This window comes from Gadus morhua, chromosome 4, assembly GCF_902167405.1.
Source record: "Gadus morhua chromosome 4, gadMor3.0, whole genome shotgun sequence".
Lineage (NCBI taxonomy): Eukaryota > Metazoa > Chordata > Actinopteri > Gadiformes > Gadidae > Gadus > Gadus morhua.
Genome location: NC_044051.1, coordinates 17,008,850 through 17,026,152, shown reverse-complemented (window position 1 = coordinate 17,026,152; position 17,303 = coordinate 17,008,850). Strand labels below are relative to the sequence as shown.

The window sequence follows — 17,303 nt, the reverse complement described above, 5'->3', positions numbered from 1 at the left end:
ATGATATATTATTAACTATATATAGGCCTATATTATAATAATAATTTCGATTTATATATATGTGTGTTTTATATATATAAAACAGATTTTGTTCTATATATATATAATCAAAATAACATGTATATAACATAAATAAAACATGTTGACAACCTAACCTCTCCTAAAAACAAATAGAAACCATACATGTGTGCCGTAGTGAATACAATTTTGACTATATCTAATATAACTTCTGATATTATATATAGATCATAGAAATGATGACGGTGCTGAGTAATAACGGACGGAATGGGGATTTTTGCCATCTTTGCACGTGCTTATCTTTCTCTGAGATCGGGGTTGTGCTAGATGGCATTTTGGTTTTCATGCAGTTCAAAGTAAAAACGGGGTGGTTCATTCCTTTTGATTGATCATAATCTTTAATCACGGCAAGAAAAAACCCATATGGTTCAACAATAACTCAACAGACAAACAGTAGGCCTACTTGTACCAGCAATTAAAACTAAGCAGTTTACCTCTCTGGCAATTATAGGTTGACTTCATGTCAACTACAATTGCCATGTATTAGGTCAGTCTTGTGTTGTGCGGATGATTGTGGTCAACGCTATAGGTCGGTCATTGACTCCGTGCAACCTCATTTATAGACGCCGTGCGGGAACTGAACGAGAAAGGACGTCACGGCCGCACAGAGAGTGCAACTGCGCGTTCACGTGCATGTAGTAGGCCAAACGCTGACCGCCATGGACGTGCGTGGACTGAGGTTGGTGCATATAGAAGACGCAGAGAAATGCTGAGATAATCACATTTTGTTTTCGTTCTACATGCAAATGCATCCGACCCACTGAGATTTCCATTAACACCCCCGGCGCATGTTTGAAGACATCTTCCAGTAGGCGGTAGTCATTTAGCTTTTTCTCAGCAACACTTTGCTACTTGTTCAAACTAAATGAATATCAAGTAGGCCGCATTAATTATTTAAGAAACATCGCCATCTTGTGGTCGGTCTGTTTTTTTAGATCCTTGAACCTTCTGCTCCAATTTAAACGTGCCTGTCACAAGAAATCACATAAAGACAGTATTTATTCTCCATTTTCATTTGCATTTATTTATTATCCAAACGTTTAAAAAAATTGAAATAGGGTATGAAACAGGCCAGTCCAGTCCTAAACCAGTCTGATGTGCTATATATATGTTCCAATAGTTACCATAAAAAAAATGTAAACAGTTCGTGTTTTTATTCGGGATTATATATATATGAGTATTATATATTTGTCTGTCTCATACTCCATTGTCCAATTTTTTGGACAATTTATTTTCTATTTATTTTAACATTTTTGGCCGTAGCAGAGAAGCAAACAATGCCTTCTTCTAACATGCATTGACCGAACGGCCTGATATGTGAATTCAGTCTTTTAAGGTTGAACAGAAATGAGAATAAGGAGCCGGCAAATCAGAAGCCAGTTTTGGCCTGGTTCACCCTGAAGTGGAATGTTCATCCACGTATACAGGACTTCACTCCACATCTCCAGAAACACTAAAATGGGACCTGGAGATATACCATGTGCCATGTTCATTTAGCTAAATGTCTTCAGAAATGTCGCCACTGTAGCACCAACTGATAGTAGCTTCTCATATTAGCATGAAACATTTCCTCACAGGAGTCTTCGTAGGACTTATTAATGGGACAAAATAATGCACCGGAACATGCAATGCAAAAAGATTAAACCACAAATAAAACATTGTGTCGTCGCACTCCGTTTAAACGTTTAAAACATATCCGCCTCCCCCTGCCTTCCCCCCACACACACACACACACACACACACACACACTTGGTCCTTCAGGAAGGTGAGGGTGAGGTCCATCCTCTTTTGGCAGAAGGGCACTCTTCCCTCCAATCCCATTGTACAAATGTCATGCAGCCCCACACACTCATTACACAACTTCTGAAAACAGTCCTCCCTGAGCATCTGCTAGAGACGCTTCCACCGCGGCTCCGTTCCCGACAAGCTCCTTGTAGCCGGGCTCTTCCCAAGAACCGGGTACAGGATAGGGGTGGCAGGGGGAGCGTCTGTCTCCGGAGAACAATACCCTCATTATCTGATAAGCAAATGGGTCGAGAAGCATAGTCACCCTGCACTCATACTCACAAACATATCCTGCCATCTAGCAGGCTGTGTGTAAGAGTTGTCCCAGTAACAAAACATTAATCGTAAATTACGCTACGATTCTTTCATACATCTCGGAAATGGGACATTCTGGAACAGGCCTCTGTTCTGTGCCAGAAATCCCAACAGTCAGCCTGCGTCAACTCAAGGAAAACTTGAGTTTGCGTTGTTTTGCGCCAAGTGACGTCTGACTTTACACTTAAAATACTCACCGGCACCACCATTTAAGTATCAGGTTTTTTGTCGATTTTTAGTTTCTATGGGCATCATCGTCAGAGTGGGCAGACAAAGATCAGGCAGAAAATGACCATGTTCCCCAAAGGGATGTCAGCTGTAATTCAAGGTGAAGTAGCCTCTTAAAAAGGAAACGCACTGCGGTCAACACGGCGAGCCCCTGTGCGACCCCTTGTCCACTCAATGACCCAACGGAAGGCCCAGGGTTCAGGACGACACCGTAGAGTCAATTTCGATACTAAGTCAACCCTGCGCTGACACTAAGAATAGCAGGAAGAGAAAAGCCTGCGGGCACTCAGCCAACACGTCTCCATGTGACATCATGTTCCTTGAAACACCTCCGGCCGCCGAAGATTCACAGGCAGACCAGACCGCAAAAGACCGCACTCAGAGGGATGTTTCCACATTTGTGTCCGTTGGTTGTATATTGTCCTGTCTATAAGTTACTACCACTGTCAAATAGTAAATGTGTTCAATTTGTTCACCTTAACAAGGTCAAATTCCAGTGTGTCGATAAATATTTTGGTAATAAAGACAAGATCGAGAAATCAAACCACATGGCCTGTTGGCCGCCAAGCAAACCACCGCCTCAGACTCTATGAATACATGTGCCACAGGCTGTTCGTTATAAGTGGGGCTAGTGTTTTACAAGGTTAGGTTGGATTTAGAAATAGCCCAGATTTCCACCAGAATAGCATTTCCGGTTCTATCTGAATATCCTCTAGGTGAGGGTCATAGAGAGCTCTATTGTAGATTTGTCTATTTAACAGGTGCCATCTCTTAAAGAGAGCGCCCCTGGGCATGGAGCACACACACGCACACACGGACACACACACTATTTATATAGACACAAAAAAATGGCCACAATTTGGTTGGACTAACCATAATTGTAATTGAATAGACCGATACTGGAGCAGCATCGTGAAGAACCTCAAGCCATGATTCTCATTGGCTGACAGCATAGTGACTCACAGTACAAGTTTGGGGTTGAATCATTATTTGTACTTATTCATCATTATTCTTACATTTAAGATCACTGGGCAATTTTAAATCCCATTTTCAATCATTTTTGGTTCGACCCGGGTCTGATTTTCTAGTACCATCCCTGTAAAACGGTCGGTGATTGGTTGTGATTTAAGTACAAGTAATGTCTCTCTGCCCACAGTCATTTTGAACACGATTTATTTATACATTCACTTTGCAAAATCTACTCAAATCCATCTATTCCTCTTTTGCATGGAAAGAGGAAAGGCATATACGCTCTGCGTGCCAGCTCACATTGCCTTTCATTTATGAACATATCAGAACTCCTGGTTCTGTGTTCTTTGGCCCACCCCTGCACTCAGCCAGTGAATTTTGGCACCTCTACGTTTTGCCAATTGGCAAATCCACATGACTGATTGCAAACACTGGGCACGCTAATCTATTATCCAGGCGTCAACATTTTGAATGACATTGAGACTTTTATTTAGTTAACTGACTCATAAATAATGTAATGCATTCATATGAACATCATCTATCACAACCAGTAGGAGAGCAGACCATTGACAAAAGATTTGTTGGTCAAGAGTCATCTTACCTGTATTATTAGTTAATGCTTTATTCAAATGACATCCATCCATTCAAACTACCTCCATGGAACTGTCCACTACACTATATCAGTGGACCTGCATACATTAAAAGCCTTCATTAAAACAAGTTAAAACGTTGAGGGAACAAATATAAAGTGAATAACGAACACATAATATAAAAATCAATTCCTATGTTTAGTTTGAATAGCAGGCACATTACAATTATTGTATCCTACCCGAGAGAGAGAGAGAGAGAGAGAGAGAGAGAGAGAGAGAGAGAGAGAGAGAGAGAGAGAGAGAGAGAGAGAGAGAGAGAGAGAGAGAGAGAGAGAGAGAGAGAGAGAGAGGGGGGGGGGACTTTCACTAGACGGATATTCGTTTGAATTGTTTGTTTCCATTACATTTTTCGGATATTGCTTTGTCAAATCATTAGTCAAAACTCCATATTCATTCTCTTTTTCATTGTCGTTATTCTTATCATATTCTTATTCTTCTCAATCCGGGGTTTTGTGAACTTGTGTACAACGTTTATACGAAATTAAAGACCGGAAACAAAGCATTGCCGGGAGCATTAGACCGGGGTAACGCTAAAAATAAGGACCCTCCCTCAGCTTACGCCCAAGCTGTCTTCCTCTTGTATGGTCAGCCTCTTGTTGTGTGGGCGTGGTCACAGCGTGCGCGTGTTTCCAGTGAGTACGTAAAGCAGTCGGAACTTCTAGGCAAATGACACTTGCGCTCAATTGAACCAGAGGCTCCGGGGCTCACCGGCCAACATCATGTGTTTGCTGTCCCGTACAACAAACGACGATAAAATGTCACCTTTACACATCTATTTACGGAGACGTACTGCCATGAAGGACTTTTGCTTGACGAAAAACCAGAAATGTTCATATTCGCGTTTAACATGATGCCTTTTCAGGACAGGTGCAGTACACCTCAATTTAATGTATATCTGTACACCAGGTCTTCCGACACATTTTTGCTTTATTAGTTTTCTATCTTACTCCGGCCTTATGTTATAATATGATGGAACTTTTTGGGGGCATCGGCGTCCGTATCAGTCCGACTTCCTCGGGGTCCGACACCATGTCAGAAGGGGAAAGCACCAGCAAAGTGTACCAGTACTCCTCGTACTGTGAGAGCCGACGCTCGACCCGGACTAGAGGAGGAACCGATTCAGATGAAACAGAAGAAAACGAAGAATTATACAGCAGAGATGAAGAAGATGAAGGCAAAAAGGTAGCTATCGCCTTAAGAAATGGCATCAACATTGCTTTACTCGACGAAGCATGTCTCCATGAGTAACGTGTGTGTGTGTGTGTGTGTGTGTGTGTGTGTGTGTGTGTGTGTGTGTGTGTGTGTGTGTGTGTGTGTGTGTGTGTGTGTGTGTGTGTGTGTGTGTGTGTGTGTGTGTGTGTGTGTGTGTGTGTGTGTGATCTACTGCTGAATAACATTGGCATGTTTTTGTTTTGGTTTTGATCATCATGGTCTAGACTGAAATGCCTGAAGTATCTAGAAGCATATTTTCAGCTCTATTTATTTTCTTCATTATTTTACATCGAAGACAAGTGTCATATCGCCAAAAAAAAAGCCCGACTGACTAGTCATATGTATCTAAAGATTTATCTCGGAGCTTTACGAGTGAACCCGTACCCTGCAGGTCATCACCATAGCAGACTTGGGGCAACACCGTCACATGTTTTTGCGCTCATCTGGAAGCCAGCAACATTATCCAGAACGCCTGTATGAGGGCACATATTTCAGGTAGCATGCAGACCCCTCCAATAGTCGCTGGTTGGAAACCAACTACATTGGCTGCCTAGGGCGAAGTTGTGTTTACAGTTTTAAAGTCAAACTAACACCCTGTATATTATGCATTATTTGGGAGTTGTGTGTCTGTGGGTGGGTGGGTGATGGTGTGTTGCATAGTTTTGGAATCTTCATACTAACTGTATGGTGCGTGTGTGTGGGTAAACAAATGAACGTGTTTTGGCAAAAGCAATGGTGTGAGTCACCTTGGATGTGTTTGGTCTTTATTGGTGGAACACATTGGGGCAAACTGTTGTGGTTTGGAGCAAACTGTTGTGGTTGGATTTTGGTGCTTACTTATTAGCTATCATTAAATGGCTTATTTGCCAGCACTGATATTACAAGTTATTTCCTTTAGGTAATGTTGCGTAAAGTCTTGCGTAAAATTCTGCCATAACATAACATCCACTATTATTATAACAAGTAAATCTGGATTTTTTTCTGTTCAAATCTGCATATGTCCCACCTTTTGCTGTGTTTCTGCTGGAAATGTAGGTTAAACAGGATAGGGACACGCGCAAAATATCTTACTGTTACATTAGGCTTTGCCTCACTTAGGAAACTTAATTTCACTAAGGCTAACCCTGCTCTTGGTTGATGAATCCCGCCACATTGATTCTAATTACTTTTAAACCAATTTAATCCTGGTTCAAGTAAGTAGTAGAATTGAAATTACCTGCTATCCTAGTCTCCAGGGGACCAGACGGTAGAGTAAGCTATGCACAATCCTCCTATCACAGGAGGCCTGAAAAGGCCCCTCAATGTAATTCTAAATGCTATTGGCCGAAGAAGGCAAGACTTATCTCTGACATCACCATCTAGTATTGAAGAGCTCAGTTACAAGGTACTGACTTAGCTGTGTGTGTGTGTGTGTGTGTGTGTGTGTGTGTGTGTGTGTGTGTGTGTGTGTGTGTGTGTGTGTGTGTGTGTGTGTGTGTGTGTGTGTGTGTGTGTGTGTGTGTGTGTGTGTGTGTGTGTTATTGAGTGTTTTATTCTGTGTGGGAGAGAGTCTGTGTGGGAGAGTCTGTCTGTGTGTCTTCACTGCAGAACTCAGCGATCCACTTCCGTATAAGTGCGCTATATAAATATATATATATATATATATATACTATGTGCCTGTTTGATTTCAATGCTGATGGATTACACGTCACAAAACCAGTATTACAGCAAGCAAACACGGTAGACCAACATCGTAGATATTTCTTATCAAACTAGTTTATTGCTTGCATGTGCAGTGGGTCTCCATCATGCTCACATAAAATGTCAATAGATTACTTTGATTTTGAATAATTTCCCTGCTGGAGGACATTGATCCAAATGCTGTATTCTCATTTCTTTATTCCCTTAGTAATAAAAAAAATAGCAGTTAAAAAAATAAGCTACATCTGATAATTGGAATTCGGAAAAAGCGATAGATGATGAACGTGAAAGTACTGCTGCTCGATTATGGAAAAGATCAAAATTCGATTAATTGCCCAGCCCTACGTGAAAGTAGTCTGACATGTTTGTAATGTAAATATGGCTGCCCAGCTGATGTGGTACACCGCCTACCCTCCCAGGAGATTGTTGGTCATAAAACACACCAATATTATCATGATTGATGTCAGTGGCTGCAGCCGTCCTGTGTGACAGTGCACAGATACTCGGACCGTCGCTCCCAGTTCAGTTCATTGACCAGGGGATCGAACGGGAGTTGGTGGAGCTGCTGGGCTCCGGTCACTGACTATTATTACATCCTTCCTTCCTGCTTAAACCACCAAAGCTGGCAATCCATACCTGGCTGGCACCATTTGGGGTTCTGCCTATCTATTCAGTGTGGAAACGCTTTAGGAAAGTCTAACCCGAACCCAATGACAGTTTAGATCCGGCCCCGTGGATATCAATGTGTTTCTTCCCTTTGATAATGTTTAACTGTCAGTATTCAAATGTCCCAAAACTGCTTCTTTGGCTAAGACTCAATTAGTTTTAAGGGTGAGTGAAGCGGACTAAATAGGCAAACAGTGTCGGTACGGGGCTTTCGGGTTAAGAGGATTACTAGAATCTGGTTATTAAGGCTCTTCTCACTCCCACGGTCGGCCCATGCATCCAAAGAGCTAATGTTGACTTCTGACTGACGTGTGTGTGTGTGTGTGTGTGTGTGTGTGTGTGTGTGTGTGTGTGTGTGTGTGTGTGTGTGTGTGTGTTTCAATGACCTTACTTCAGGGTCCTGGTACTGTACAAAGTTGGTTTCAAGTGGTTGGTTCTTATATCAAATCAAACTGTATATCTGCACGTTTACATGAAAAGTGCAAAAATACAGTTTGATTTGATATAAGAACCAACCATTTGAGACCAACTTTGTACAGTGAGAATAACAAGGAGAAAAGAAAAATATGAATATCTGAATAACCGATATATTCAGAAAACTAACAGGGCGGAAAAGCTATAAGAATACTAAAAAGTACTAACCTATCCATCTCAGGCTTTGACCTGCCTGGGTTCTTTGCTATAACCAACATCAGCTCTCAGTAATGCAGTTGTAATGACAGTGACAGCCATACATAACAGATAAGTGCAACACACATCTATTTGAAAGAAAAGTACCGGCTGTTATCATTTTTTGGAACGAGGAAATGGTGAAGTTGTTTATCCATCATTAGATCAAGTCGATGCAGGAAGCCTAATTCCCCTTTGAGAACAACATGGGTGTTATGCAGTGTCTCTGTGGTAGCTACTGCTGAGAAATCGTATTCACAACATTGTCGTTAAGAGTGAGAACACATCCTTATGTTATCATGAAGATAACAGTGTAGTAGGGATCAGCTTTACCACCTGGTTGTGGTGGTCGAAGAAAAGTTTTCAATCAAACAGAATTTGGATGCGGTATGTGTGTCTCTCTCAAGGGCATAGTGATAGAGTGGGGACTGGAATCTGGGGAGGGTAAGAGCACACAGATGTTGGGGGACAAGGTCATGACTTAAACTGGTTTGGCCCCAGTGCAGTTGACCCTGGGAGAGGGCGAGCGAGCGAGAGCGAGGGAACCGTTTCTGTATGCTTGTGAAGGTCAGAGTTCAGGAGCTGAACGCGGAAGATATTTAAGACCTTCATCCGCTCTGGATCCGATCCCCTTGCATGTTGAAAGAGACCCAGCTTTAAATAGTCATATGAAACATTTCCCCCACAATTTGTTGTATCCCACCAGCTGCATAATATTTCAAGTGTACTACGTATAGGATCTTTACCTGCATAAATCACTTTAAATTGACATTATATCAACAGGTTTAAATTTAAAGGAAGGTGGTGATGTCTTAATGGCACAAGTGTCTAATGATTGTTTATATCTGTCATTGTTTCTCAACCCACGGAGCTCATGCTCAAGTGCTAGAGGCTGCAGTTCAGTTAGCGGCCAAAGATGCCAGTAATTAGGCGGCATTTCAGATTCTTACAGAGAGTACCTTTTTTAATAACTGCTAAAATAAAGAATATTTTTCTAATGTCTTTTGTTTTGTCCGAATTACAATGATCTAGACTTTCAAGCATACTCAAAACTGGTTTATATGCCAACTCAAGCAAAGGCCTGATTCAGAATATCTAACACTATTGTGTCATATATATACTTTATCCGTCATATATTTGGCCAGTTTGTTTTTGAAGTGTAAGTTTTGGCCTGCACTTCGCTTCATTTTAAAATGGTAGCGTTGTTTATTGGTAATGTTTGCAGGATTGAAATGCCTCCACCATTTCATTATATTACTTCGCCATTCCAGGCAGCAATGTTAACATAACATCCGTGTCCCCACTAGACCTGTGGTTTGCACTCACTGTGATATGTAGTTTTTCCATCAGATGTTGGAAGCCGCACAAGTTTCATTGACTTGTATGTCTGTAGCAGACCATATGGGTTCCTTTCTTTCTTGATTAATATTGTATTTTGCAGGAATAAACATGCCAAAGACAAGGGAGTGGTTTATAATGATTCTTCTGCGTGAGCACATTTCTGTTTTTCAAGTTTGATGACATAGCATAATGTGTTGATATTTAGGAAGGGAATTATGAACCATGTTGTGCTACTTGACTGTAGGTATGAGCGTGGTTTCTCTCTCTTGTCTTGTGAGGTTATCTAAAGTTCCACATTTGTTTTGTTCAATGCAGGCTTTTCACTGCAATAAACTGCATTTATTTTGTGGAACATTTAGTTTAGTCAGATGCTGTCTGACCCATTGTTAACTCTGCTCAAACTATAACTGAAGGGGGCAGGTATTGGTGTTTAGTTTACAAACAACACAAATAAGTAGTTTTTTATTACACTTTTTATACATAAGTGGGAAATGTTAAGTGTCCTATTTTTCAGTTGATATTGCTCTCCTGATTCATATCACCATTCCCCCTTCCAACTGAAAAGAACCCAGAGGACGGGTAATCTTTTGTAGCTCTCTGTTTCCCTGAGGGTTTCCTTCTCTATCATACGAAAATCATTCCTGGTACCAAGGCTAATTGTTGGATCATTACTTCCTGTCCTGCGCAGCTTCCTGTTTTGAGTCAAACTCTTGACCTGCTCTGCTTCCCGGCTGACCTCCAAAAATTAATGCTTTCTCTCTGGACAGCATTCCTCAGAGCTGGGCTGATGGGCCCACAGATATTTCTGACCAGAGAGGCCGTTGGTTTAAAGAAGGGTTTAATCTGTGATAAGCGGGAGGTCTGTCATTTATGAAGTGAACTATGACGTTAAGGCTTATAGCCGGACCACCTCACTGTACTACAGCCCATTCAGCCCAGTAGCCTTCCCAGTACAGTTAGCTCTGGTTGATTATCGATCATTGTGTTTCTGTCTTTTAAAAACGTAGATGCATCGTTAGGTTAGGAGAAATAATTATTTATGTGTGAATCTGTCCATTAAGGTGGACAGATGAGTAGCTGGACTTTGCATCACTTTTTGATGTCTTATCTTATCTTGTCAGCCTTTTTCTGTTTTGAACTTATATTGTAGAGGGGCAAACGTATTTGGTAATTCAGTCTTCAGAAGTTAGTTCTTTATTTTTATTTGTGCACTTTATTTTTTAATGATTCAATACCTGATATTGATTGCGGATGTAAAGTAGCCTTCTGTCTGTCTTTTTATTGAAATGGCTTGATCAAACTGCCTGAGTCTACCAACAACATTAGATATCCACATTCCACACTCATTAGTCTATGACTTGAGTGTGTTTTTGTTTACTTACCAAGCAGCTCATTAGCCTAAAGGTCAACCCTACTAAAGTGTCTTCTCTCTCGCTCTCGCTCTCGCTCTCGCTCTCGCTCTCGCTCTCTCATATTACCACTGCTTGAATGCACGGTAGCTATTCTGGGGTTTGAAAGGGTAGCCCCATCTCAGCCCTGCTGCTGTCTGCATGATTGTTTCCATTGGTGTGTACATCTGAGTGGGCAACACATGTTGTGTCTATAACTATAGAATGTGCTTATTTGACAGTATGTATGTACGTGCTGTATGTGCACTTCTAGTTCCACAGTATGGAATTATATATTTTTGGAAATGTATTGACCTATTAAATAACAATAACACAGCCAAACGTAATTTGGCTCTGCAAACACATTGATGTTTAAAAATGGGTCAATGTACACGGTGTCTCGGCCTGCATAGGGGAATTCAGCCATCCACAGACCTCTAAACAGGTGTTCATGTACACAACAAGTAATTTAATTGGCATTTAACTGAACCAAAACTAAACTTAGGAGGACCAAAACACCCATGAACTCACCAGCCTTCAGAAAGAGGCCAGAAGGGTGTGGTCCACTTCTGCACTTCACCTGCCAACTGTCTCACCGCTCAGCAGGAGCCTCACCCAAACATTAACCCAAACTCCAAATGAACTTATCTTCCACTCAGCACCCAACACAAACACATCAACAGGGAGCACGCAAGGATACATGACGCCATGGAGGGACATTGACACAAAAGCCTATAGCTTAGAATTACGACCAAGGGACTTAACAACATGGCCTCAGGGGATCAGTGAATCATAAAAGAATATAAAGATGAGGCTAGAGACTGGCCATCAATGACGTTTGAACAAGGTTGGCTGTAATCAGACAGTGATCTAATTCTCTCATTTACATTCAAACGTTGAACCAGGTTTAATGAGGAGGGATCCTTCCTATACAATCAAGTTCATCAGAAAGCTTTATAATGTAAGCTCAAGGCGATTGAGCTCGAGGCGATTCAGGAAATGCTAATGAACTATGTTTTATCTGGGAAGCATAGAGGGGCAAATTGTCATTGTGTTCATCCAAGCAACACAAGACCATTTACATTTTATTCAAGCTTTAATATTGTGTTAAAGTCCTCATTTCAGTATTGCAATATTGAACATTTAGCTCTTGGATGTTGTATTTGTAATGTCCAATTTGTGTTCAACAACCAGCTGGTTGTTGAACACAAATTGGACATTACAAATACAACATCAAACATGGACTTGATTATCTGATTTAATCCAAACCCATATCTCCCACTGAGGCAAAATCACATTAGTCATCCAGAGTAAAAATCTCGGCATCACAAAAATCTCAAATTCTTCGGAATATTAAATGACTGATTCTTAACAAACCCATTCTGTCCGAACTCACCCAACCCGGATGTCTAGGTTCTTGCGTTTCTAAGGGTTGATGATATCATCGTTAACTGCTTAGCGTCGGGTTAAGGATTGGCTATTTTGTCAATAGATTGTAGATGCTCTGTTTACGTGCCTCTGTTATCGTCTCACTGTAATGAACTTCACCTCATTGCTTTGATCAGCAGCAGGGGCAGTAGACCGCTGACGTGACCTGTCAACAGAACACGGTATCAGCCAAACAATCCTAGACCTCTGTACTCTGGAGCAGGCTTCTAGAGATGTGGGGGGAGGAGTCACAGGAGCTCACCTGCCTTTGGCCTCAGTCTTGTCCCTCTCGCATTGATGCGTCCTGATCGAAAGTGTTTTACATAACGTGTACGTATATTATATATATAATAATAATATATATTAAATGTCTAATATTATAATAAAAACATGTGACTTTTGATCGGGGTCAGGTTGTTAATGTTAACTCCTAACTGTTCCCATTAAACACGTCAACTTACTAATTATGGAATCACATTTCCGTATATAAAAACAACCAAAACAGGGTAATAACGGCGGTTATCGTGTAAGGGGTGAGTGCCTCTGTTTTGTGCGAGGGATGCATGTTTTAGGCCAACTGTGATCCCTGGTTTTGTCCAATAGGATATCAGGGACTGTCAGTTCCACATAGAAGGCTACATTTGTCTCTGGCCTTCGATTGGGCCAGAGCTGAAAACCATTGAGGGAACACGTGTCCACAGACAGACAGACACACAGAATTCTGTCCACAAGCCAGGCATGAACTGGGGAGGGGGAGAGGGGGGGGGGAAGAGAGAGAGATTTTTTTATTTTACGTCATGGGAAAGTCTTGTTTGGTTTAACTTCTTGGATGTCAGCCTCTGAAATATAGCAGGAGAGTGATGTTTGTTTGCTCATGATATGCCACAGGAAAAGAGCTTTACACTCTAGCCCTTATGATTGTGGGAAGTTGCGGCATGCTATCGCAGAGCCGTTGGCTGGTGTAAGCTTAGCAGTTTTCCACCATCAAAACATATTTTCTAATGTAATTCTGAAGATTCAGAAATAACAACAGTTTGGTTGTTATCTTATTTGTATAGGCGCTTTACCTGGTCATAGTGCATATTGTCTCTGTAAACACAAAGCCATTTGTCATGGTCAACTCAGGGTCCGGTCCACATATGAATCCAGGGTCAGGTTTGAGATTAGGGCTCTTAGTCTGTTATTATTGTTTGTGACCATTTAAATAATAAGATGCTGAATGCTGCTTAGTCAGTGTACAGTTGTAGAAGGCTAAGGTGAATGTTGACGGTTGTTCAAATAAGGATTGGATGTCTATTATGGTATCTCAATCTGACTGCTAACACCAGTAATGACTGGTCATCATTATAATGCGGTGGCCATCATTGCATGTTTATAACCAGCTTCTTTGTTTTGACAGCTTCTTTGCGCCTAGTCTTGACTTCCATCCCCAACCTCCATTGGCTCTAAATCAGATTCCGTTCCATGTGTTTATCTAAAGCTAAAATATTCTAATTGATGATAATGATGGTGGATACTTGTCAGTTTTGTCTCCATCTCTATTTTATACCGCATGTCTAATGCCCATCCCAGTCTATCAGCTCCTTCCTCTTTGCTGTCACAACAAGAGCGTGTTGCTGGTGTCACCGTGTGAAACAGAGCGAGAGGGAGAGAGAGGGGGAGAGAGGTGTGGAGGACGAGCGAAGGACCTTCAGTCTGTGGTAGCGTTTGTTTGGGGACACGGTGAGGCCGCTGTAGGGGCTGCCAACACTGGGTGTTTATGTTTTCGTGTCTGTAGGAGGAACAGGGCATGCTGTTTAAGAGAAAAGGGCAAGGGTTTGTCTTTAATGTCCATTGCCGAACACTATACACGTCTGGACAGATTTGCCCCTGTATCTCCTTGGCAAGATTTACAGGAAACAACATTAGTTTGCAGCATAAAAGTTAAATACTGGATTGAAGTGTGCATTTATCTTCGTCATGTTGGCCTGGAGAAGCTGTAGTTTTCATGCTTCAGCTGCATTCACTACGTCAACGTCTTGACACGTTACGGTATTCACCGTCATGTCCTGGTCTTGACACGCTTGCATGAATCCGATCCGTCTTTCTTTGTATTGGCGGGTGTGTGACTGTCGCATGTAGAACACACTGTATCCCTTACTGTCTATATGCCCTGCGACTATAGGCCCCGGACACGCATGACTATGTTTGAGGAGCCTATAAATGCATTGCATTGTTTTTTATCTTGTGTGTGGTTTTCTTTCTTGTCTCATTCCCTTCTCGCATGCGGTTTCCGGGACATAATGACACCAATGTGTATGGCACCGATGTGTCACCGATGTAGACCACACCATAAGAACTGAGGCAGAAAGGTCTGGGCAATGTAGTTGTGATATTAGTAGTTGTTAATTTGGGTACTTGAAGTGAAAGGAAACATTCCCCAGTTGTGCAACAGATTCCACTCTCAGACAGCCCCGCCAGGCCTGGCTGTTTACGTGAGGCTTGCCTCAATCGGTTTGTTTTAACTGCAAATCATTAAGCTGTTTACCATGTTGTATCTTGAGGTGAAACATCCTTTTTCTCACACATGATGTAATCCCCATCGTGTATCCATGACATCAGGCCTGTAGATCAGAAATGTGTTTGGTTTGAAAACCCCTGGCCGTAAGAAAACAGAGGGCAGAGGGATTCCTGAAAACCGTTGCTCATGAGGGTGGGCAAACTTGACTCGACCACTTCCTGGCATTTGTACCGATGGGAGGATGTATGGGGAAGTTATTGGTCAAGACTATTGATGCATTATTATGCTGTACTTTCAGTTCATTAGCATGTAGAGCTTAAAGAGCCATAGAAAAAGAAACGGTACAGAATGCTCCGCATTGCTTTTGGATAGATAGTTTCATTATAAGCAGCAAGGCCATAAACAAATGCTGACGAAGCAGCTTTCCACCTTCTTCTATGGTCAGTGGAAGATAGCCGAGGGCCTTGTCCTGTGTTTTTAGAGATTCCTGTTCTGTTATTTTGGACCTAACGTTTGCTTTCATTGTTTTTCTTCCTGCACCCTTTAAACTTGCTTTCATTTAATCTTTGTTTCAACATTAAAGATTCTCTGAATGAAAGTTAGAAACGACTGTCAATCCTTTCCAGCCTTTGCATCCCAATTTACTGAAATACAACACAACTTATTTGCACAACCCCATCAAAATCCCTTTCTCTATCCCCACAATATATATAATCTAAACATGAATCGGTCTCTCTGCAAGGGTACGGCTGAGAAGTTACCTTCCTCCTGCCCTATCAAGGGTATCTTCATGACATGCATAATCGTCAAGCCATAACAAAGTACCATCCATTCTTTGAAACCTAAATTATCATGAGCGATGTTGTTAACCCAAAACAAAGTAAAACTCCTGCTGGGTTTTTCATAGGTATACAAATCTGCAACTGCCTTAACTTGCCACTTGCCACATGGAATAGAGTCCTGGTATATGTATCACACACCTGGGAATATGACTTTCCATCCAAGTCTCGTTTTAGTTCTGCTGCAGAGTCTAGTGATTCTCTCCTGTTTGTGTGTAGAACCCCTGCACACCGTTTTCCCCTAATTTATGAATCATCGCATTGTATAATGTAGGGTGTTTCCCTCCTTTGTACAGCGTTGGTCTCTCTCTGTCTCCCTCTGACTCTAAGCCGTCTATTTGTTTTCTCTGAGCCGTTCTGGGCATTGTTATTTTATTCCTCCAGCTTCTGGGAAGTCTGTCGTCCTCCAGGGACAGCAGGGTATTATTCTGGATAAATGGCTGCTGGATTATACCAAATTCATTGTTGTGTGGTCGTAGTTTTGCATCTTTTTCCCACAAAAGATGTCACGAGTGTTTCACTACACTGTTGTTATTTAGCTTTTTTTCCCCTACACGTCTAGTGCTGTGTTGGGGCCCGTGGCGTCTGCTTCGTTTTTGCGATGAAGGTTTTTAAATAACCCTTGTGTTGGGTAAGGTATATCACAAGCCGGTTTTTAAACACGGTGTACCACATGACCTTGGGCAGGGTTCCTTTTGTCGAAACCACTGCCGGATGTGCTCTAGCAGCGGAACCACGACCTGGTTTCACCGAGCACCCTGTATTTACATATTCCCACAGCGCCTGAGCTGAATAAATAAATCTGTGTCAAACGTACCAAGCGGCACAAGGGTGACTGCTGCTTCAACGGCTGTGTTTGTCAGCAAGTAGAACAACCATTTGGTTTTCTGTTTCAAGGTTTTAAAGGACACCCTGGCAGGTGTCATGTTGAGGAGCTGTGACGAGGCATTTCAAAAACCGTCTCTTAGTGACTTCACAACTCAAACTCATCATCACAACATACACCGGCCTATTGCAGTGGATGCAGTCCAATGGATCTAACTCCTGACAGAAGATGGACACTCCCACATAGTGATGTCACAGAGGGAGAGAGTTTGAACCAGGTGTCATGTTGACGAGCCATTACAAGGAAGTTCAAACATTCGACCCTTTGTGACATCACAACCAAAAGTCATCACAACAAACTCCGGCCTATACCGGTCGGCACAGTCCACCCAACAGATACTTCCTGAAGACAGCCGGCCCCACACTGTGCTGGCAGCGTGGGATTGATTTTAAACCCTTGTGGAAAAACGGGGGCCTTTTGTAGTGTTTCAGCGCCAGGGGATTCTCATCGTGTTCCCCTCCAGATTCATGAGATTCAGAGTCTGTTGCCATCGGCCTGCAGATGGAAGGCTGAACGCTGTTATCTGTGACCTGATCTGGGACTCTGTGGTGTAGGCCTCGCACGGAGGACCGGGCGGATTCCGGCCCACTGGTAGAACATGTGTCAAACAGCTTCTAAAATAGATTACAACGTTGACATGTTTCTGAAACGATTACTAGAATGAATCGC

At 42.1% G+C, this 17,303-nt stretch overlaps 1 protein-coding gene across 7 annotated transcripts in view; it reads left to right on the top strand.

Annotated features, from left to right (window-relative positions):
• Positions 1–4,683: 4,683 nt before the first annotated feature.
• Positions 4,684–17,303, top strand: part of mast4 (microtubule associated serine/threonine kinase family member 4) — a 67,752-nt gene continuing 55,132 nt past the window's right edge. For all 7 annotated transcript variants that reach the window (XM_030353350.1, XM_030353348.1, XM_030353347.1 and 4 more), the window contains exon 1: positions 4,684–5,207. In XM_030353350.1, coding sequence (XP_030209210.1) covers positions 4,992–5,207 — 216 coding nt within the window. In that variant the 5' untranslated portion in view covers positions 4,684–4,991. The remainder of the gene's footprint in view (positions 5,208–17,303) is intronic.